This window comes from Moschus berezovskii, chromosome 9, assembly GCF_049115385.1.
Source record: "Moschus berezovskii isolate FMDL1 chromosome 9, NW_MosBer_1.0, whole genome shotgun sequence".
NCBI classification, from domain to species: Eukaryota; Metazoa; Chordata; class Mammalia; order Artiodactyla; family Moschidae; genus Moschus; species Moschus berezovskii.
The window spans coordinates 76,978,603-76,996,328 of record NC_142468.1 but is presented as its reverse complement, the minus strand read 5'-3'; the positions used below and the strand labels follow the sequence as shown (position 1 = coordinate 76,996,328).

Genomic DNA, 17,726 nt, shown 5'->3' with positions numbered 1-17,726 from the left:
GGAAGAGAAAGTCAGGGCTCTCTGAGGTGGAGGTGTCCTGGAAACAGTTCAGGTGTGCAACTGACATCTCAGAATGGTCATGTTCCTGACTAAGGATCACATCCCAGAAATAAGAGCAAAGCTGTTTTAGACTATTTTTATTACACCTTAAAATAAATACTCCTTAAATGAGATCAAAGTGATCAGCTTTACTATCTTCTGGTAAAAGAAAACTTTCTTTACTACATTATTTAAAAAATTTTAAAATATAATGTTCAGCATTTGGTAAAAAATGAAGTATATAAGAAACAAGACCAAAAAAAAAAAAAAAAAGGAACAGGACAAATGAGCAAGAACCAGGAGAACAAATAAGCAACAGATACATGTTCACTGGTGACTGAAATTTTAGTCAATCTTAGGATGAACAATTATCTGAAAAAAACAAAACACATTTGTTTTTTTTAAATCTGAAAATGAGGTAAACACAATTTAGGTCTCTAGTTGCTCAAGAACTCTTTGATTAATATTTTTATAGTCTGAGAAATTTCTGCAGGGCTTTTTTCATATCTTTGTTTCTAAGACTATATATTACAGGGTTAAGAAGTAGCGTCACAACAGAATAAAACAGAGTCACGATCTTCTGCATTCCAGCTTCATGCTCAGATGTTGGACTCCCATACATTACGAGGACTGAGCCATAAAACAGTGAAACCACAGCCAGATGAGACCCACAGGTGGAGAAAGCCTTTTTTCGCCCAGCTGCTGAAGGTACTATCAATACAGCTCTCAGGACCAGAGCATAAGACCCCATGATGAAGAGAAAAGGAATGATTAGGGGCAAAGGACTTAAGGTGGAGAAGACAAGCTCTATCACAGGAGCTTTTTGGCAGGTGAGTGCTAGAAGAGGACCTGGGTCACACAGGAAGTGGTCAATGATCCCAGATCCACAGAAGGACATTTGGGAGATGATGATGATGGGAATCAAGAACCAGAGGAAACCAAATACCCAGCAGCTGATTATGAGATTGGCACAGAGACATCCAGTCATGAGAGTGGGGTAGTGTAGAGGCCAGCAAATGGCAAGGTATCGATCAAATGCCATAACAGCCAAGAAAAAACATTCTGTAGAACCCAAGGAGAAGAAAAAGTAGAACTGGAGAAAGCACCCAGAGAAGGAGATGAGCTTGTTGTCAGAGAGGAAGTTGGCCAACATGTTGGGGACAGTGGAGGTGACATACCAGATCTCCAGGAAGGAGAAGTTGGCCAGCAGGATGTACATGGGGGTGTGGAGGCTGTGATCCCAGCGCACAGCACAGATGATCAAACCGTTGCCCATAAGGGTCAGGAGGTAGACAGCAGAGAAGAGCACAAAGAGGAGAATCTGCCCCTCCCTGGGGCAAGGGAAGCCCAGGAGGATGAAGCCGGTGATGGTGCTGGAGGTGTTGGGAGTCTTGGATATTTTCATGAGTCTGCGAGCTGTGAAAGAACCAGCAAATATCAAATGAGTTTGTATTGAGATATGAGGACCCAGTTTTATATTTAAATCATCTTGGAAGAGTAAATAGAGATTTATATATTAATAGCCATTTTTTTTTCCTTGTAAACTGGGTTAACTATTCTCATTCACATTTTCATCATGGATTTAAGAAAATATTTGATCAGAATTGGTAAACTCTTGAAGGAAAGTGTGGTAGAGGTATTTGAATATTAGACTTTGTTCTTAATGGAGAATCTGTCTGACTGTCTATCTAACTACCTACATACCATCCTACTGCCTGTCTAGTTTCTCAGAAAAATAGGGACAGAAAAGAATAATTCTGCTGCATATAAAGGTCCTTTATGGTTTCAAAAAAATGATTGTAAGTCCAGTACTAATTCAGAGGAAGGTAGCTTTTTAATGATCAATTAAAAACAATTGCTACTTATAATGCTTAGGTCTTTTTGACCAGGGTTGTTCTGCTGGGGTTCCTAAAATTTCATTTAGGGGTAAGCATCTGTTTAATTTAATAAATGACCTTTCAGACTGAATATTTAAGAATTGTTTTTATTTATTTGTGATAAAACATTTCAGTGTAGTATTTCTTCCCTTTCCTTTACCTTCACATCTAATTCATCAGCAATTTCTGTTAGTCTCTCTCTAAAATAAGTCTGATGTCCATTCACCTCTAATTCAAGCCATCATCTTCTTTTCTTTTCTGGACCACTGTGATACTGTCCTAACTGGGTTTCTTGCTTCTCATCCCTGTCTCTCTACAATTTGTGATCCATACCATGGCCAGCTGCTGCTGCTGCTGCTGCTAAGTTGCGTCAGTCGTGTCCGACTCTGTGTGACCCCATAGACGGCAGCCCACCAGGCTGCCCCATCCCTGGGATTCTCCAGGCAAGAACACTGGAGTGGGTTGCCATTTCCTTCTCCAATGCATGAAAGTGAAAAGTGAAAGTGAAGTTGCTCAGTCGTGTCCGACTCTTAGTGACCCCATGGACTGTAGCCTACCAGGCTCCTCCGTCCATGGGATTTTCCAGGCAAGAGTACTGGAGTGGGGTGCCATTGCCTTCTCCGACCATGGCCAGAGTAACTCTTAAAAAAAAAGAAAATCTGATCACACAAATTTCAAATAGCTTCCCAATGCACTTAGGATCAAACAAATTTTCAAACTAGGGTCTTTGAACTGACCCTTTTTCATATCTCCAAACTCTCCTCATGATTCTGTTAGTCAAATATAGTTTTTCTGTGTCTCTCATGCACACTCATACACACAGAAACACACACTCTGTGTGTAAGGGAGATACACACACCCTCTACTAACATACACACTGCAAATATAAAACAGGGTTCAACAAACAGTGGGGTAGCAGGATGTATTCCACACCCTGTGCTCTACTGATCCTACTGCAAGCTGCCTGCGTTTGGACTATAATACCTATGCTAGGCCGCATAACAGTAGAGGGGACTCACTTTGTAATACTCTGCACCAGGGGTCAACAAATATCTTGTGTCTTGTAGCCACATAGTCTTTATGATAACTGTTCATTTCTGCTGTTGTATGAAAGTAGCCATAGACACAAAACCTAAATGAATGCACATGGTTGTATTCTCATAAAACTTGATTTATGTCCACAGAAATTTGAATTCCATGTAACTCTGATATATTACAAAACATTAGTCTTCTATGGATTTTTTAATTTAAATTAAAAAGTAAAAATTTTAGCTCACTGGCTATACAAAAGCAGGCCATGTTTGACCTACTGCCATAATTTGCTGAGCTCTGGTCAATACATTTATAGAGACAGGAAAGCAAAGACATTCATTTTACTGTAGAACAATGGAAACTCTTTGGTCCATTGTGTGACCTTATTAGAAATGGAGGAGACCTCTAGAGGGCAGCTGGAATCAGCCTGTTCTGCACTCACAGATTTTTTGGGACCAGTTTAATTACAAAAATTCAGTTTCCAAAGTCATCAGGATTGCCTTTCTCTTTTTGTTGCTTTACACACACACACACACACACACACACACGCACTGCTTCTTTCCACCACACAATACTTCAGTAATGTAACATTGGCCTTCTTTCAGTTTCTAGAAGCAGTTAAATACTTTCCTGACTAAGTGTCTTTGTTCTTGTTGGCCTTCATGGTCACTCTTAATTCTGACTGCTCAGCACACTATGAGGAAGAGGGTATGTACTTTGTAAACATTTTTTTAAAGAAATGACTGTCTACATTGTGAACAATGTAGAGAATATAGACAGATAATATAGAAACATTTACCAATTACTTCATTTGAGCTTCAAATAACTTGTGAGATGAAATCTTAGGAAATGAATTAGACAGGAAAAGGCTCTAGGATCTATAAAATGATCTAGGTAATGAGAGTGCTGGCCCAGTCTTGAGATGAATCCATTCAAAGAAGTAATGGAAGCAAATGCTCTGTGTGGAAGAATATGTCTCACCACAAGTGGCTTACTCTCTGTTTCTGGAGAAAACTATGGTCCCCCAGTTGTGGATGTCAAAGTAGGAGAGAAGGAAGATGGGATGGAAATTCTAGGTTCAGCCTCATAGCAAAGTAGCTTGTTGGCTCTAGTGGAGTCTTCTATTGTCTATGAGCTATGTTTTCTTAATTTTTAAAATTTTTATTCTCTATTTTTAATTGAAGTATAGTTGATTTACAGTATTGTGCTAATTTCTGCTGTACAGCAAAGTCAATCAGTTATACACATACATACGTTCTCTTTAATCTTCTTTTCCATTATGGTTTATCGAGGAGATTGGATATAGTTCCCTATACTACACAATAGGACTTTACTGTTTTTCTGTTGCTTGAAAAATTTGTTCCGTATTGTTGACTCATTCTAAATGTAATAGTTTGTATCTACTAACCCCAAACATCCTGTCCATCCCTCTCTCTCCCTCTTCCCCCTTGGCAACTACAACTCTGTTCTTTTAGCTTTCTTTTCTTTACATGAGAAAGGAATAGTACCATATGATTTTTAATTACTTTTCATTATAGCATGCTTACTACTATTCCAAGTATACTGCAAGTACACATGATATCAAGGCTGTGAGATCTATAAGATCTAGAAGTGATATTGTAGTTAACATCTGTCGCTTGCATGAGAAAATCAGTAGGATATATTTTCACTTCTACAAGAAGGGAAAAGATCCAGGTCAGTTCCCGCTCAGGGCAGTTTAACTTTGAGAGTCTGACAATATGCCCTAGAAAATAAGAATGAAGTGAAAAATGATTCTGTGTGTGCCATCATCATTTCATGCTCAACTTAACTAAATTGACTATGGATGAAAAAAAAGATATTTCTAACAAGATTGTATTGTTTGTTACTTACCCTTAATTAATTTCCTCCTCTGTACAGAGTAGCTGTGGTTTCACCTGGCACAAAGGGGATGTTGGAGCTGTCCAGAGAGGTGGGAAGTGTCCCCTGAATTAGCTGCAGAAGGTCCTGTGGCAGAAAGAGTGGGAATATGCAAATAGTGGTGTCAAAGCTGTGTGATGTATACAGGATGTTTGGACTGAGTCATTAACAAAGCCAAACAAGGTAAACTACACACTCACCTGCATTATATCTTGGAAAGGTTGGGTCAAATTCAATCTTGAATAGTCAGGTCATCAGCTATACTATATAAAGTGAAGGAAAGACATTTCTCTGATATTTTACTTTTTCCTCGGGGCTAGTTTAAGTAGGCACAATGGGGTGGAAGCATTATTGGCCTGCTCTCACAATAATACCTCCATCTACTTCATTTAGTTTGGTCAGGAGATAGCACACCTGTCCCATGCAATGCAGGAGACCTGAGTTTAATTCCTGGATCAGGAAGATACCCTGGAGAAGGGAATGTCAGCCCACTCCAGTACTCTTGTCTGGAGAATCTCATGGACAGAGGAGCCTGGCAGGCTACAGTCCATGAGGATGCAGAGTTAGACACAACTGAGTGTGCACGTGCACACACACCCACAAGATATACCATGAAAGACCTGAATGAACTTTTTGGCCAATCTAGTATCATATATAGCTAAAGCAGAGTAAAGGAACTCTATTTAGAGGGTAGTTTTACTAACTTTTTAATATTTACTTTCTCCTCTAAACAAATGGACAGAGGGCAATCCAGACCTGAAGTTTCTCTGAATGTCTGGTCTTTCTGGAGAGGAAGGTTGGTCTTCTCTACAGAAACCACCAAGGAGTGAAGGAGTTTCACAGAAAGTGAAACATCTTTCTGTGTTTGCTGAAGGATGGAGAGATTCTAAGCAGAGGCTCCAGGGAGTGAGGATCCATGAGGATCAATTTACCACTTCCAGAAGAAGGTCTGTGTTAGGAGAATGTTCTTTACTAGTTATTCCCTTCCTCTGGGACCTGCCTTCTCTGGAGACTCTGATCCTTCTATTTTACCTCTGACTCCCAGTAGGGTTGAAAATATTACTTTTTAAAGCGCCCGAATTCTCAGGGATGGCAAGAGATTTCATCAATGTATAAGACAACTCAGATTGCCTATCAGGTATTAAAAGAAAGTCTATAAAAATAACACAGTGGGGTGGCTATGATGTAAGAAACTGTTCCTGGGCCTCTAGTAAATGCTATCAATTATGAGTTTTGGAAACAGAGCCGCCTTTGATTTTCTAGAAAGAAGAGATAGATGGGCTGAAGGTATGATATGACCTCAGCCACAGAGGGCTGCGCAGCTAGTTGCCCCAGGAATCCGTCCCCTTCCAGGGCCTCTCTGGTTGTTTTATAGATCTTTCCTTTCTCATTTGTGCTTGAGCCCTGTGAGTGTCAAGCAGATGTTTTGAGGGTCCACTTGTCAGGTCTGAGAGAGGCCAGAGCATAACATCCCTTAGCTCCACTCAGGGGTCACATCAGGGAGTTGGATCTAAGCTTCCTCATCTTGATGGAGGTACAGATGTCTTAGCACAATCCACTTCTTGTCCCTTTCTCTCCAATTCGTGAAGGATTTTCATGTCAAAGACTTACCAGGTCATTTCACTTCCTTGTTTGAACAGCTTTGTTGTTTCCCTCTGTCCACAACATGAGATTCAAAATTGCCAAATAACAGCTTTTGCACTGGAGCCTTAACCTATTGCTATTGTTACCACTGTTGTTGTTAAATTTTTATATTTTTACCTTTTCTCCACTATTTCCTGTAGAAGTCCTTGTGTCAACAGTCCCATCAAATTGCTTAGACACACAGTGGAAGACCGTATATTTTTGTTGGGTGAATAATCTTACCCTCTGAAAAGCAGGCAAGAACCATCTGCGTTGATGATTACTAATGTGAGAGTTAAGCCCTGTGGAGTGAGGGTCCCAGGAGATTATTTATTCATGAAGAAGTAGAGAGCTAACTTACTAAATGTTCTCTTTGCCTTATTTTTTTAAACCTTTCCTGTCATTTCCCCCCTCAGCTCAGACAGTTTCTCACAAAATTATTTTTTAAATTTTTATTTTATATTGAAACATACTTGGTTAATGATGTGTTTGTTCAGGTATACAGCAAAATGATTCAGTTATACATGTATCTGTTCTTTTAAAAATTCTTTTCCCATATAAGTTATTACAGAATATTGAGTTTCCTGTGCTATACAGTAGGTCCTTGTTAGTTATCTATTTTAAATATAGCAGTGTGTACATGTTAATCCCAAACTACCAGTCTATCCCTGCCTGCCACCCTTTTGCCCTGATAATCTTAAATTCATTCTTTAGGTCTGTGAATCTGTTTCTGTTTTGTAAATAAGTTCATTTGTATCATTTAAAAAAATTTTCACATATAAGCAATATCCTGTGATATTTGTCTTTCTCTGTAAGGCTTACTTCACTTACTATGATAATCTTCAGATTTATCCATGTTGCTTCAGATGGCATTGCTGCTGCTGCTGCTGCTAAGTCACTTCAGTCGTGTCCAATTCTGTGTGACTCCAGAAATGGCAGCCCACCAGGCTCCCCCGTCCCTGGGATTCTCCAGGCAAGAACACTGGAGTGGGTTGCCATTTTCTTCTCCAATGTGTGAAAGTGAAAAGTGAAAGTGAAGTTCCTCAGTCGTGTCCGACCCTTAGTGAACCCACGGACTGCAGCCTACTAGGCTCCTCCATCCATGGGATTTTCTAGGCAAGAGTGCTGCAGTGGCTTGCCACTGCCTTCTCCACAGATGGCATTGGTCCTTTCTTTTTAATGGCTGAGTAATATTCTATTATATATGCATATCATGTCTACTTTCTCCATTCATCTGTCAATAGACATTTAGGTTGCTTCCATGTCTTGGCTATTGTAAGCAGCACTGTAATGAACATTAGTATACATGTATCCTTTTGAGCCATATTTTTCTCTGGATATATGCCCAGGAGTAGAATTACTGGATAATATGGTAGCTGTTCTCCATGATGGCTGTATCAATTTACATTCCACCAACAGTGTAGGAGTGTTCCCTTTTCTCTGCACCTCCTTCAGCATATGTTGTTTTTGGATTTTTGGTGGTGATGGCCTACTGACTGATATGAGGTAACATCTCATTATAGTTTTGATTTAAATTTCTCTAATAACTAGCAATGTTGAACATCTTTTCATGTGCTTCTTGGCCTTTTGTGTGTCTTTTTTGTAGAGATATCTATCCATTTATGTTCTCTGCCCATTTTTTTATTGTTTTTTTTTTCCATGATATTGAGCTGCATGAGCTGCTTTTAAATTTTGATGACTAATCCTTTGTTGTTGGCATCATCTGCAAATATTTTCTCCTATTCTGTGAGTTTTTTTTCTTTTTTAGTTTGTTTATGGTTTCTGTTGCTGTGCAAACGCTTTTGAGTTTAATTGGGTCCCATTAGTTTATTTTTGTTTTCATTCTCATTACTCGGGGAGATGGTATGAAAAAGATATTCTGCATTTTATGTCAGAGTGTTCTGCCTATGTTTTCCTGTAACAGTTTTATAGTATTTGGTCTTACATTTAGATCTCTAATCCATTTGAATTTATTTTTCTGCATGTTGTTAAAGAATGTTCTAATTTCATTTTTATTACATGTAGCTGTCCAGTTTCCCCAGCACCATTTATTGACAAGAATGTCTTTCCTCCACCATATAGTCATTTGTCCTTTGTCATAAATTAATGACCACAGGTGTGTGGATTTATTTCTGGGCTTTCTATCCTGTCCCATTGATCTATATTTCTACTTTTGTACCAGCACCCTATTGTCTTGGTTACTGTAGCTTTGTACTCCAGTCTGAAGTCAAGAAGACTGATTCCTCCAGCTCTGTTATTCTTTCTCAAGATTGCTTTGGCTACTCATAGACTTTTCTGTTTCCATATAAATTTCAAGAATTTTCTCCCTGTATTAAATGTGAAAAAACAGAATGGTTGTATCAGTACAACATGGTTATTTACCCTTGTGATTACGTGCCTGACTAGGAGCTGTGACGTGCTGATGATGCCTGGCATCATGACAGAGTATCTTACCGTGTATCACTAGCCTGGGAAAAGATCATAATTAAAAATTCAAAATATGGTTTCAACTAAATGAATATTGCATTCATGCAGTTGTAAAGTGAAAAATCAAGGTCAAACTACCATTAAGCCATGGGCAGTCAATACTTAATATTTCAGCATTTGACAATAAAGCATAAAATTGGGGGAAAAAACAAAATAGAAAAAAAGACCTCCATGTTACTACTCAAACATTGCCATTTAAAGTATTTTTATACTTTTTTGTATTGTTTTCTGAAGACTGGATTTAACTTTTCTGCACATGTGTTGTATTTACATTATTATACTATACTAATTCACTAAGTTCTTGTTAGTCATTTCCCATAAACACTTCTTAATTGTGGCTCAGCAGGAAAGAATCAGCCTGCCAATGCAGGAAAATTCCCTGTAGAAGGAAATGGCAATCCACTCCAATATTCTTACCTGGGAAATCCCATGGACAAGGAGCCTGGAGGGCTACAGTCCATGGGGTTGCAAAGAGTTGGACACAACTTAGCGACTAAACAACTATACTTATTCACTAAGTTCTCATCAGCCTTTTCCCGTTAGTTCAGTTCAGTTGTTCAGTCATGTCCAACTCTTTGTGACCGCATGAACCACAGCATGGTTGTCCATCACCAACTCCCAGAGTCCACCCAAACCCATGTCCATAGAGTCGATGAATCCATCCAACCATCTCATCCTCTGTCTTCCCCTTCTCCTCTTGCCCTCAATCTTTCCCAGCATCAAGGACTTTTCCAATGAGTCAGCACTTTTCATCAGCCGACCAAAGTATTGGAGTTTCAGCTTCAACATCAGTCCTTCCAATGAACACCCAGGACTGATCTCCTTTAGGATGGACTGGTTGGATCTCCTTGCAGTCCAAGGGACTCTCAAGAGTCTTCTCCAGCACCACAGTTCAAAAGCATCAATTCTTTGGCGCTCAGCTTTCTTCACAGTCCAACTCTCACATCCATACATAACCACTGCAAAACCCATAGCTTTGACTAGACGGACCTTGGTTGGCAAAGTAATGTCTCTGATTTTTAATATGCTGTCTAGGTTGGTCATAACTTTCCTTCCAAGGAGTAAGCGTCTTTTAATTTCATGGCTACAATAAGCATCTGCAGTGATTTTGGAGCCCAGAAAAATAAACTCAGCCACTGTTTCCACTGTTTCCCCATCTATCTGCCATGAAGTGATGGGACCGGATGCCATGATCTTAGTTTTCTGAATATTGAGCTTCAAGCCAACTTTTTCATTCTTCTCTTTCACTTTCATCAAGAGGCTCTTCAGTTTTTCTTCACTTTCTGCCATGAGGGTGGTGTGATCTGCATATCTGAGGTTATTGATATTTCTCCCGGCAATCGATTCCAGCTTGTGCTTCTTCCAGCCCAGCGTTCCTCATGATGTACTCTGCATATAAGTTAAATAAGCAGGGTGACAATATGCAGCCTTGACGTACTCCTTTTCCTATTTGGAACCAGTCTGTTGTTCCATGTCCAGTTCTAACTGTTGCTTCCTGACCTGTATACAGGTTTCTCAAGAGGCAGGTCAGGTGGTCTGGTATTCCTATCTCTTTCAGAATTTTCCAGTTTACTGTTATGCACACAGTCAAAGTCTTTGGCAGTCAATAAAGCAGAAATAGATGTTTTTCTGGACCTCTCTTGCTTTTTCAATGATCCAGCGGATGGTGGCAATTTGATCTCTGGTTCCTCTGCCTTTTCTAAAACCTGCTTGAACATCTGGAAGTTCACGGTTCATGTATTGCTGAAGCCTGGCTTGGAGAATTTTAAGCATTACTTTACTGGTGTGTGAGATGAGTGCAATTGTGCAGTAGTTTGAGCATTCTTTGGCACTGCCTTTCTTTGGGAATGGAATGAAAACTGACCTTTTCCAGTCCTGTGGCCATTGCTGAGTTTTCCAAATTTGTTGGCATATTGAATGCAGCACTTTCACAGCATCATCTTTCAGGATTTGTAATACCTCACCTGGAATTCCATCACCTCCACTAGTGATGCTTCCTAAGGGCCACGTGACTTCACATTCCAGGATGTCTGGCTCTTGGTGAGTGATCACACCATCGTGATTATCTGGGTCATGAAGATCTTTTTTCTACAGTTCTTCTGTGTATTATTGCCACCTCTTCTTAATATCTTCTGCTTCTGTTAGTTCCCTACCATTTCTGTCCTTTATTGAGCCCATCTTTGCATGAAATGTTCCCTTGGTATCTCTAATGTTCTTGAAGAGATCTCTAGTCTTTCCTATTCTGTTGTTTTCCTCTATTTCTTTGCATTGATCTCTGAGGAAGGCTTTCTTATCTCTCCTTGCTATTCTTTGGAACTCTGCATTCAAATGGGTATATCTTTCCTTTTCTCCTTTGCTTTTCACTTCCCATAAACTTTTTCCCTTTTCCCATAAACTCTTCCTAATAGTTGGATATTATTCAGCTTTAGAGGCTTTTTCCTTTTCTTTTTTCCTTTTCCCATAAACTCTTCCTAAAAGCTGGATATTATTCAGCTTTAGAGGCACAAGGGGAATTTTCCCCCCTTTCACTCAATAGCATATATATGTATATACACAAAACTCTGTTACAACAAATTAATAATGATGAAGAATGTGACTTTTGGACTAGAGAGACTTGTTTGAATCCCTGCTTTCTGAGTTGTTATTAGACTGCATTGCTGGCAAATTGTTATCTGTTCTCTCTAGGCCTTAGTTTTCTATTCTGTGAAACACGTGAAATAGTAATGGCTCATATAATGTCATAATGAAGACCAAAAAAGATAGTGTATATAAAATGCTTAACTTGGAAGCTTACATATGATAACCTAACATCAGGAGACACCATAGCATAACAGTTTACAGTATGGTTTCTGGAGTCATAGTTCTTTAATTCAACCTGGTTCCAACATTTCTAACAGTTTGGGCAACTTACTTAATCAAGTCTTCCATTCCGTTCCGTCGCTCAGTCGTGTCCGACTCTTTGCGACCCCGTGGACTGTAGCCTACCAGGCTTCTCCGTCCATGGATTCTCCAGGCAAGAATACTGGAGTGGGTTACCGGTTCCTTCTCCAGGGGATCTTCCCGACCCAGGGATCAAACCCGGGTTTCCCGCATTGGAGGCACACGCTTTAACCTCTGAACCACCAGGGACGCCCCAGTCAAGGATTAGTAACCTCATTTGTAAAAAGATACTGATGGTGTACTTGAGTCTGTACAATTCTTGAATGGCTAAAGTGGAAGTTCATATCAGGCACATTGCAAGTTAGCTGGATTTAGTAGAAATGCAGACAATAATTTACTTGATTATCACGATATCTCTATAAAGACTCTAATCTTCAGTTTCCTCAGTGAAAACCCTCTCAGTAAGAATATGAAACTTGTTCTCAGTCGTGTCTTTTATAGAATGAGTATTAACCAAAACTAACTCATGAATAGTTCTTCCTACAGAAACGTCCTGCGGAAGACTAGTTTTATTAATTATATATCTCTAGTCTACTATAGAAAATGAACATATGTGGTATACTTAATGCTGTTGTTTAGTCACTAAGTCTTGTCTGACTACTTTGTGAGCCCATGGACTCTAGCTCACCAGACTCTTCTCTCCTTGGAATTTCCCAGGTAAGAATATTGGAGTGGGTTGCCATTTCCTTCCCTAGGAGATCTTTCTGACCCAGGTATCAAACTTGGAGATAACTGCATATTATAAGGCTAAATGTAAAAGCACTTTGTACAGAAACCTATATAATAATGATTTGATATTTGAAAGATAACAAAAAAATCCTTATATATAATTAAATATTTTTATATAATTAGGATCTTGGAGAATAGTATGAAGCATACATACTAGGTTGTTATTACTGTTGATCTAGTAGAGACGGGATGTGTGAAAATTAGATTGTGGGTGGAGTGATGGTAATAGGGAGTGGTAAGGAAAAAAAATAAAGGAGTCTGTCATAAAAACAGCATGTACAATATCCGACTTGTATAAAATCAACTTATATGAGTGTGTGTATGTGTATAAAATAATACATGAAAGATTGTTCACTTAAACATTAATGGTGTTTACCTGAGGGTGATGGGTTTAGATAACTTTTAATTTTAAATATTTTTATACTTTTTCTCTTGTTTGATAATTGTAATAATAAACATTTATTATATATTGAGAAAATATCCAGCTACTTTTTTTCTGGTTCTGGCTATGAGAGTCAAGTCATTTTCTTTTTTTGCCCTTCCCATCCCATTTTTAAAAGTTGATGTACTGTTGACTTATAATATAATATTAGTTTCAGGTGTACAACATCATGATTGAGTATTTTGAATATAATATACTCCATATAAACTTGTTATAAAATATTGGCTATACTCCTGGTGTTGTACTTGTATTCTTGTAGATTATTTATTTTATATAGTAGTTTTTGTACCTATTAATACCCTCCCCCTTCCCTCTCCTCACTGGTAACCACTAGTTTGTTCTCCAAATGCATGAATGTGTTTCCGCTTTTTTACATTTATTCAAAATATTCATTTGTTTTAGTTTTTGGATTTCAGATATATATGATAATACTCAGTATTTGTCTTTCTCTGAGTTATTACGCATAATATCCTCCAGGTCCATCTATATTGTTACAAATGACAAAATTTCATTCTATTTTTAGCTGAATAGTATTCCACTGTATACAAACACACACACACCTTATCTTCTTTATTCATTCATCTGCACATCATAAACACTTAGGTACCATATCATGACTCATGTAAATATTGCTGCTAAAAACATTTGGGTGAATTTATCTTTTTGAATTAGTGTTTTCATTTTCTTCAGATAAACACCCAGGAGTAGAACTGCAAGATCATATGGTAGTTCTATTTTTAGCTTTTGAGACCCCCTCCATACTGTTTTCTATAGTGGTTGCACCAGTTTCTATTCCTACCAACAGTGTACAAGTGTTCCCATGTCCTGGCCAACACTGATTATTTATTATCTTTTTGATGATAGCCATTCTGACCAGTGTGAGGTGGTATCTCACTGTGGTTTTGATTTGCATTTCTCTGAGGATTATGTAAGTTGAACATCTTTTCATGTCCTATTGGCCAACTGTATGACTTAATTAGAAAAATATTTATTCATGTCTTTCCCATTTTTAACCAAGTTTTCTATTTTTTATTGTTCAGGTGACTTATTTCTTTATTTGGATATTAACCCCTTATCTGTTACATGGTTTGAAGTATTTTCTTCCATTCACTAGGGTGTTTTCTCATTTTGTTGTTTTTTTTGTTTTGCAGAAGATATGAATTTTATGTTGTCCCATTTGTTGATTTTTTTCTTTTGTTGCTTGTGCTTTTGGTACAAGTATTATTATCACCATTATCTTGTATTAACCTATAATGGAGTGTAATCTGTGTTGCTGTTGTTCAGTCGCTCAGTCATGTCTGACTCCTTGAGACCCCATGGACTGCAGCACGCCAGGCCTCCCTGTCCTTCACCATTTCTCGGAGCTTGCTCAAACTCATGTCCATTGTGTCAGTGACACCATCCAACCATCTCGTCCTCTGTCGTCCCTTTCTCCTCTTGCCTTCAATCTTTCCAAGAATCAGGGTCTTTTCTAATAAGTCAGCTCTTTGCATCAGGTGGCTAAAGTATTGGAGTTTCAGCCTCAGCATCAGTCCTTGCAATGAATAATCAGGATAGATTTCCTTTAGGACTGATTGGTTTGATCTCCTTGCCGTCCAAGGGACTCTCAAGAGTCTTCTCCAACAGCACAGTTCAAAAACATCAATTCTTTGGTGCTCAGCCTTTTTAATAGTCCAACTCTCACATTCATACATGACTACTGGAAAAACCATAGCTTTGACTATCTGGACTTTTGTTGGTAAAGTAATATCTCTGCTTTGTAATATGCTGCCTAGGTTTGTCAGAGCTTTGCTTCCAAAGAACAAGCATCTTTTGATTTCATGGCTGCAGTCACCATCTGTATTGATTTTGGAGCCCCCCCAAAATAAAGTCTTTCCCTATTTCCATTGTTTCTCCATCTATTTGCCATGAAGTGATGGGACCAGATGCCATTGTCTTAGTTTTCTGAATGTTGACTTTTAAGCCATCTTTTTCACTCTCCTCTTTTACTTTCATCAAGAGGCTCCTCAGCTCCTCTTCACTTTCTGCTGTAAGGGTGGTGTCATCTGCATATCTGAGGTTATTGATATTTCTCCTGGCAATCTCGATTCCAGCTTTTACTCCATCCAGCACAGCATTTCACATGATGTACTCTGCACATAAGTTAAATAAGCAGGGTGACAATATATATCTTGCTGTACTCCTTTCCCAATTTGGAACAAGTCTGTTCCATACCCAGTTCTAACTGTTGCATCTGGACCTACATACGGGTTTTGCAGGAGGCAGGTCAGGTGGTCTGGTATTCCCATCTGTTTAAGAATTTTCCAGAGTTTGTTGTGATCCACACAGTCAAAGGCTTTGGAGTAGTCAATGAAGCAGAAGTAGGTGTTCTTCTGGAATTCACTTGCTTTTTCTGTGATCTAATGTATGTTGTCAATTTGATCTCTAGTTCCTCTGCCTTTTCTAAACCCAGCTTGAACATCTGAAAGTTCTCGATTCATGGACTGTTGAAGCCTGACTTGGAGAATTTTGAGCATTACTCTGCTAGCATGTGAAATGAGTGCAGTTGTGCAGGAGTTTGAATGAGTGAAATGTGCAGTAGTTTTATAGTGTAATCTATAAAAATACTGAATTACTATGCTGTACACCTGAAACTGATATAAGATTGCAAATCAACTATATACCAATGAAAAAGTGGCCTGAATCTGTTCTCTGTGGTTCTGCTTTTTCATGTCTTACTATAAGTAAACTCCCCTTCCCTACCCCGCCCCCTACAGGAATCTGGAGCTTCTTGCATTGAAAAAAAGCAGATCTACTTCCTAGATTTGCATTTATACCAGTCTCTGTATTCACTGTCCTTTGCTTTGTGGGTTTTTGCATATTTATGGCATAAGTTCTTCTTCTGAAAGCGAGAATAGTAGTGAGAATGTCTGTAATTTAGATATAAAGGACAAGAATCTCTGACTATGGTCATGACTAAACAGCTTGCATTAAACTAACCATTCTACAAAAAATAACTATAAAACCTTGACAAAATACATAAAAGGAATATTCTAAGGCACTAGAAAGCAGTTAACACAGAAAAAACTTCAGGGGATAAAATTCCAAGAAGGGAGGAACAAGGAAATGAGTTTCACATTCACATTGGGGCTTTTCCCCTGAGGAATAGCAATCAGTAGGGCAGGAATATGTAGATAGGAAGGCATATGGGAAAGATTGGGGTGAAGGAAGAATACTGTCTCAGCAAAAAGCAGTAGATTCTCCTCAGACTGAACTGAGGATATAAAGGTTTTGTGCCTATGGCCAGTAAGGCACTTGGGGTTTGAGAAACAAAGTCTAGAAAAGGAGGACCACAGAAAAGGAGGATCAAAGGGCAATATAATCTCCTTTCAAGGCATTTTTGATTTCTCAGCCAGCCATTCACATACAAGATAAGATTTCAAAAAACTCTAGCAGAAAGCAGAAACTGAGAGTCTAAAGCACGGAGCAGATGTTTTAGGAGTCATGATTTTCAGAGTACAAAAATAGGAATTCAGGGATTGCTAAGGTGGAGGTATCCTAAAAACAGTCCAGGTTTGCAGCTGAGATCTCAGAAAGGTCATATTCCCGAGTAAGAGTCACATCCCAGAAATAAGAGCAAAAGTGATTAAGGTTGTTTTTACAACATGAATCCTTAAATGGGATCAAACTGATCTGCTTTTACTCTATCTGCTACTTGAGGGAAATTTAACCTTTGTTGCATTACTATATCCATTGTCTTTACGATGTTAAAAATATAATGTGCAGCATTCAATTAAAAATATGAAAGTATATGAAGAAAGAGGACAAACAGTCAAGAACCACGAGAAGAAAAAATCAACAGATAACGTGCTCACATATACTGAAATATTTTCTGAATAATGTTGTTTTTAACCTGAAAATAAATAGAATATTTAGAAATGTTTGCAAATTAGTAAATAAAAATTTGGGCTCTACTTGCTAAAGAGTCTTTTTGGTTAATAGTTTTTATAGTCTCAGAAATTTCTTATATCTTTGTTCCTAAGACTATATATTATTGGATTAAGAAGTGGGGTGACAACAGTCTGTCACGTTTACATGAGGCAAAAATATCCAGGTGATTCCCTTTAGGGCAATTCTCCTACTTTGAGAGTCTGAAAAGATGCTCTAGAAAATAAGGAAAGTGTGAAAAATGATTCTCTGTGTGTCATCACCATTTCATGGTCAACCTAACTATAAATTGTCAGTGGGTGAAAACAGATATTTTGAATAAAACATATCATTTGTTACTCACCTTTTATTACTTCACTCCTTTGTACAGAAGAGCTGTGGTGTTCACTTGACACAAGGGGAAGCTGGAGCTGTTCAGAGAGGCAGGACAGTTCCCCTGAATCAGCTGCAGAAAGTTCTGAGACAGAGGGAATGGAAATATGAATACGGTGGTGTCAAAGTTGTGTTATGTAAGCAGGATGTCTGGACTGAGTTTATTAACAAAGCCAAGCAAGATAAACTACTCCCTCACCTCCATGCTGTCTTGGAAAGGTTGGGTTAAACCCAATCTAGATTAGTCAGATTTTCAGATGTAATATATAAGATGAAGGGAAGATATTTCTCTGAAAATTTGCTTTTCCCCCAGGGCTAGTCCACAGAGGCACAACGGGGTAGAAGCATCATGCCCTGCT

General features: G+C 38.5%; 1 protein-coding gene across 5 annotated transcripts in view; it reads right to left on the bottom strand.

Annotated features, from left to right (window-relative positions):
- Nucleotides 1-403: 403 nt before the first annotated feature.
- LOC129562589 (olfactory receptor 11G2-like) overlaps nt 404-17,726 on the bottom strand; it is a 45,821-nt gene continuing 28,498 nt past the window's right edge. For 3 of the 5 annotated variants that reach the window (XM_088839837.1, XM_088839836.1, XM_088839838.1), the window contains 3 exons: nt 17,339-17,452; nt 4,821-4,934; nt 404-1,455 (listed from right to left, as the gene is read on the bottom strand). In XM_088839837.1, coding sequence (XP_088695963.1) covers nt 509-1,444 — 936 coding nt within the window. In that variant the 5' untranslated portion in view covers nt 1,445-1,455; nt 4,821-4,934; nt 17,339-17,452 and the 3' untranslated portion in view covers nt 404-508. The remainder of the gene's footprint in view (nt 1,456-4,820; nt 4,935-17,338; nt 17,453-17,726) is intronic. The other 2 variants (XM_088839839.1, XM_088839840.1) reach the window with 2 other exon arrangements.